General features: G+C 32.3%; 1 protein-coding gene across 1 annotated transcript; it reads right to left on the bottom strand.

The window, feature by feature from the left end:
- Positions 1–4,655: 4,655 nt before the first annotated feature.
- On the bottom strand, positions 4,656–5,216 carry LOC126885408 (uncharacterized). Its single transcript, XM_050651975.1, has one exon. The coding sequence runs from the start codon at positions 5,214–5,216 to the stop codon at positions 4,656–4,658; it is 561 nt and encodes a 186-aa protein (XP_050507932.1).
- Positions 5,217–5,648: the final 432 nt, after the last annotated feature.

The raw sequence follows: 5,648 nt of genomic DNA, 5'->3' as shown, positions 1-5,648 counted from the left end.
ACAGCCATCGGCCACTTGGAGAAATAACTTCTTTACTTGAAGGTTGAGCTAACAGTAAAACTTAAAAATTTGACAGTCTTTGGTAATTACGACAGTGGCTACTCGTGGAACTAATGTGCAGTGTTGGCGGTGTTACCAGATAGAAAAGTAACATTTTATAAAGATTACATTATTACTGATTTTAATTAAAATATTTTCATTAAGTAACGTTCCGTTACAACCCCTCTCCGTAGGGGGTCATGTTTGGTATCATTCGATAGATTTTTGAAAAATATTGAAAAAATAGTTTTTAATTTTTCGATCTGACGTTCATTTCGCGAAATATTCGCTTTTTTTGTGAAACTTTTTGACTAGCCCATTTCCTTATGCCCCGATCAAATCGTCATATTTTTGAAATATACACTCTTTTGCATGTAATTAACTTACCTAATCTTAATCTGACAATTTCGAGTATTTTTAAGGATAGATTTTTTTTTCGGGCCCCCCTTAACGAACTCCCCTGTGTTAAGAGCCAATATATGGTAGAGGTACACCTGGTTCCAAAAAAAACTGATACGACTCTTGAAGCGTATTTTGTAGAAAATTGAGCAGTGTATTTTGAAGGATAAATACTTAATATTTACATACTGTCAATGTCACTGCCAAATCTTAAAATTTGTCAGATAGCTTATTCTGTTCCACGGTTATTATTATTATTAATCTTTATTATTAATACTTTCTCCGCAACTGAGGGTATCTTATTAACTGTATTGTTTTTAAACAATAGATGATAAAATAAAAATATTGACAGTTCAAAAATGTGAACATTATTGCATTGTGTGTGGCCTAAGTTTGGGCTGAAAACTGAAATGTATTACATTTTTACAAAATATCATGATTAAATAAATAAATATTTTACAAAATACATTTGGAATATGTTTAATTACGTAGACCAATTTTAACAGTTGTTTTTAATACAAATTTCAATCCTCTACAAATAGTTTCTAATGTCTTTTGATGTCAAATAATTAGGGAAGCTGGAATTCAACAGTTTAGAATTTTACATTGGGTTAATGCAAAATTGTGACGCATGTCAAAATTCTCAATGTATTTTAATTGTATTCATTTTTTTCGAATTCTGAGAAAAGTAATAAATATTTTTGAAAAATTTAAACTCAGAATGAAAGACTACATTATTACCGAGGGCTGAAAGTCCCTGAAAACTTCTATAATATTTATTTTAATAAGTTACAGGGCTGAATTGAATATTAATTTGTTTTGTTGTATAATCCACGTTTACAATAATTATGTGATCTGTTCGATGTAAAAACTATCATTTATATACTCTTTATAAAATACAGGAATTCAAAATAATATAAACATTTAGACCTTAATAATTAGTACAATTTATGAATTAACATAATATGTAATCAGTTGTTTGTTGTTTGTTTATTTTATTATTTGTCTGTCATAATAAATATAATGTCAGATCAATCAAATACACTGCTCAACATGATCAAATCTTACTAAGAGTCGTATCAGTTTTTTTAGGAACCGGCTGTACATATGCAGGGTACCAGGTTTCTCCCCATATGATAATCTGACGCGCTCGAGTAACTGCAAAATTCCCCGCATGGGCTCCCCTACCATAATGTTAATTTCATTAAGATCGGTTCAATAGATTTTTCAAAAAAAATGCAATCCAGGTTTCGCAAAAAAAATATGCAAGTTTTCAGAATTTTACAGGACTGAAAATAAAGCAGAAAGCCAGTTGCAATTTTTTTACCTAAAAGAACACTGTACCTATCATTTGCAAGCTGCAAAATTTAAATCTTTGGGCAGCGCTCAGGTATTTTTTTAAATAAACATTAATTTTCTGCCTCTGATTGGCATTCCAATGACCTGTCAAAAATTTCAACCATTTATGCTACAATTCGAACCTTCATATTTTACCCGGAAAAACATTATAATATAATAAAACAATAATGTTAATTTCATTAAGATCGGTTCAATAGATTTTTCAAGAAAAAATTGCAATCCAGCTTTCGCAAAAAATATGCGATTTTTCAGAATTTTACAGGACTGAAAATAAAGCAGAAAGCCAGTTGCAATTTGTTTACATATACACTGTACCTTTCATTTGCAATCTGTAAAATTTAAATCTTTGGCAGCGCGGCGTCAGGTATTTTTTTAAATAAACATTATTTTTTGGTGCTACGCGCAAGACAGCGGATACGTTTGCTCTGATTGGACATTCCAATGACCTGTCAAAAATTTCAATCATTTATGCTACACTTCGAACCTTCATATTTCACCCGGATAAACGTTATAATATAATAAAACAATAATGTTAGTTTCATTAAAATCGGTTCAATAGATTTTTCAAGAAAAAATTGCAATCCAGCTTTCGCAAAAAAAATATGCGATTTTTCAGAATTTTACAGGACTGAAAATAAAGCAGAAAGCCAGTTTCAATTTTTTTGCATATAGAAGAACACTGTACCTTTCGTTTGCAATCTGCAAAATTAAAATCTTTAGGCAGCGCGGCGTCAGGAATTTTTTTAAATAAAAATTAATTTTTGGTGCTACGCGCAAGACAGCGGATACGTTTGCTCTGATTGGGCATTCCAATGACCTGTCAAAAATGATCCAATATTGCGACTGTAGACAAACAAATGTGTTGTTGTTGATAATTGTTAATTTACTTAGTTTTTATTGTTGTGAGGACAGAGACAAAAGTAAGTTTATATTTGTGACTTTTTAATAGTTTTTAAAAGCAACTGGTACGTAAGTGTAAATATTTAAGTGTTGTAATTAAAAATTTTATATTCTGTTTGGAAAATGTAAAATAGGTACACAATTTGATTTCCAACAAAAATCTACCAATTTTGATCTAATATATTATTATTTTCTTCTTCTATATATTGTTTAATATTTTATTTCCACAAAAAGTAAACTAATTTAATTAATTCAGAGAATAAGCAAATATTATGACCAACTACTGCCAAAAAATTTTAAACGTTCAGATCGCATGTCTAATTGGGTACATTTTAACGACCTTGACTCACAACCTAATATATACGGGTTCGATTGCAAATGCAAATTTTTATTTTTATTTTTTTATAGATTTTATCACCAAACTTTTTTTTAAGAAACGTTTAATAAAAACATTTCTAATGAGGTTTAATAAATTTAATTTGATTGCATATTTTAAAATGTATTTTATATGTTTATAAGCAAAAAAATTAATTTTATTTAAAAATTTAAATAAATTCCTGACACCGGCGCCGTCCTAATTAACCGAATTTAATGGAGAGGATTAGATGCTAAGGGGTACAAATAAAATGGTCAAGTGGAGAAAATCGAAGTCAAAGTAAAGTTACAAAGTAAATTCTGCAGCGAATTAATCAGTTATGGACTTATTTTGAATTAATTTTATACATTCTTTTTTTTTAACTAATTATTGTAAAAGCTTTTGTAGAGTTAATATTTATTTTCATTCAAAATATTTTAAGTTTTGAAAAAACGTTCGCACTTGTACCACTTTGCTTCAAATTTTACACTTGTTTCTCTTTGCCACTTAATACTTTGTCACTTTTTAATATCCAATACCTTACAGGAAAAGGGATTCAAGTGTAGTTATATCTGTTAGCCGCAAACTCTTTTTAAATATTTCGTAAGTAGTCAAACTAGAACCTGCGATATGTTGTCACCAGTAGTTTAATTCACCTGTATCTCTTTGCCACTAAATTTTTAGTAGTGTAATGAATTTCGACCGCAAATAACAGGTTCCGTATCGACAGCCACTAACGTACTGAGACATCTGTAGCAATGACTCACCGAATAACTGAGGAAACGATTTCTCGTGAATGTTCGACCGTCAAGGCTACGGATTACTAGTGATGGGTGGTTCCGTTTTTCTGGAACGTTCAAGAAAATATCAGTATCAAGGGCCGTATCATCAAATTTACAAAAGTCAATAATGGTGGGAAAAACCCCAAAAATTTGACATTTCTTTTGTAAAAATTCCACTTTTTGTTCTCCGTGAACGTAGATGTAGTCAGCTGCATACAACAACTTAGATTCTAGTATTTCATTTATTTTTGAATATTCAACATCCCCATTAGGATACCGAAGGCCGTGCAGGTGTTTCTCCAAGTAAGACACAGTCTTCTTATCTTGATTACTCAATGTAGCAAACGGTTGTGGAGACGTAAATATATAATGACATCGTTTATGGCTAATTTCAATGGTAAGCTCTTTGGGTACAAAGCACCCATCTACGGTGAATCCCTGTATGTCAACTAATGCGATCCTTATGATGTGGCGATCAATACTGAAAGTAGGCTGTCGTGAACAATTAAACAGTACGCTCTAGTGAATGCTGGAAAACCTTCATCTGCTTCGATTTCCAACTTAACATCAACCGTTCCTGATCTAAATGATGTATCATCCTGATTGGGACAGTCAAAAACAAACAAAGCATATCTTTTAAATGCAAAGTAATCTAAGATGGGATGTTGTGTTGACGAACGAGCATAACTGGGAAAGAATTCAGTAAAATTGTATTGAGCTATAGCGTAATCATTTTTTGCGAAATCCAATTGCATTCTCTCGTTAGGCCAATAGTCACCATTAATAACCACTCGTACGCTGGACATTCTAATGTAATCGAATCACGTTGGAGCAGCGTGAATATCATCTCGTTTAGAAGTTTGAAAAGCTACAATGATATAGCGTGGACGTTCAACAGCTGAAGTTGTCTTTACACTCCATATCTCTCGTCGAGATCCTGCCGTAACTGAAGGTAGTTCATTGAGCTCCCATTTACGAAAAGGTATAGTTATCGGTGTATTATTCTTAATCGGAGTCATTAAGTCGATTTTCACATCATCATTGGGAACGGCATGTTTGACCTTGAGTTCCATGCTGGCGATGGTTAATGATACTGTTGTTACTGTTGTGGAACCACTAGGTTCTTGGACAACAATGCAGTTTCTATCATTACGTGCTCGTACAAACCGAAACATTTGACGACCATAGGTTAATTTATTGTAATCGTTGAAAATGTTAAAAATATGTTTGATTGGAATCAGTAAACTAAAGGTGTCCTCCGATAAATGAAGAGAATTCGGATAGTTCCATCCTGCAGTACTGAGAAAATTGGAATCTTCAGGTGTGTAACACAACAAACTGCGGATAGTGCTGACTACACCTGGATATCGAACGATTTCCATGTCATATGAATTTGGATGTATGTACAAATATCAAACAAGAAAGCTCCAGCATTCGGTGCAAGAGAAACAGTTCCGGTACAAGCTTTCTTTATACTTTATTTAATTTCTAAAAGTATGTCGTGTATCGCAAAAAATGCATCTGATTGATTTATGATAAACTCGACAATGTTACTATTGTTAAATGACTTGATGTAAGGTGTATATGTACGAAATTCTTCTTTTCTAATAGTATTGTCGAACCGGCGTTTCTGGTAAAGATCGAAAATATGTGGTTGAGGTTCCTGCTGTTGGACCTGGCGTCGAATATAGTGAAGTTTTGACATCCTTCGGCCGTAATCCAATGAAAACAAGAATAACTTTATTGGCAGCAGACACGTCACGTTTCATACAGGATCCGTGTGAGACTAATGGATATGGATATGTAGAGTTGTG

The sequence above is a fragment of the Diabrotica virgifera genome, chromosome 5, assembly GCF_917563875.1.
Source record: "Diabrotica virgifera virgifera chromosome 5, PGI_DIABVI_V3a".
Lineage (NCBI taxonomy): Eukaryota > Metazoa > Arthropoda > Insecta > Coleoptera > Chrysomelidae > Diabrotica > Diabrotica virgifera.
Note: the sequence above shows the minus strand (reverse complement) of the source record. Positions and strands in the feature narration are given on the sequence as shown.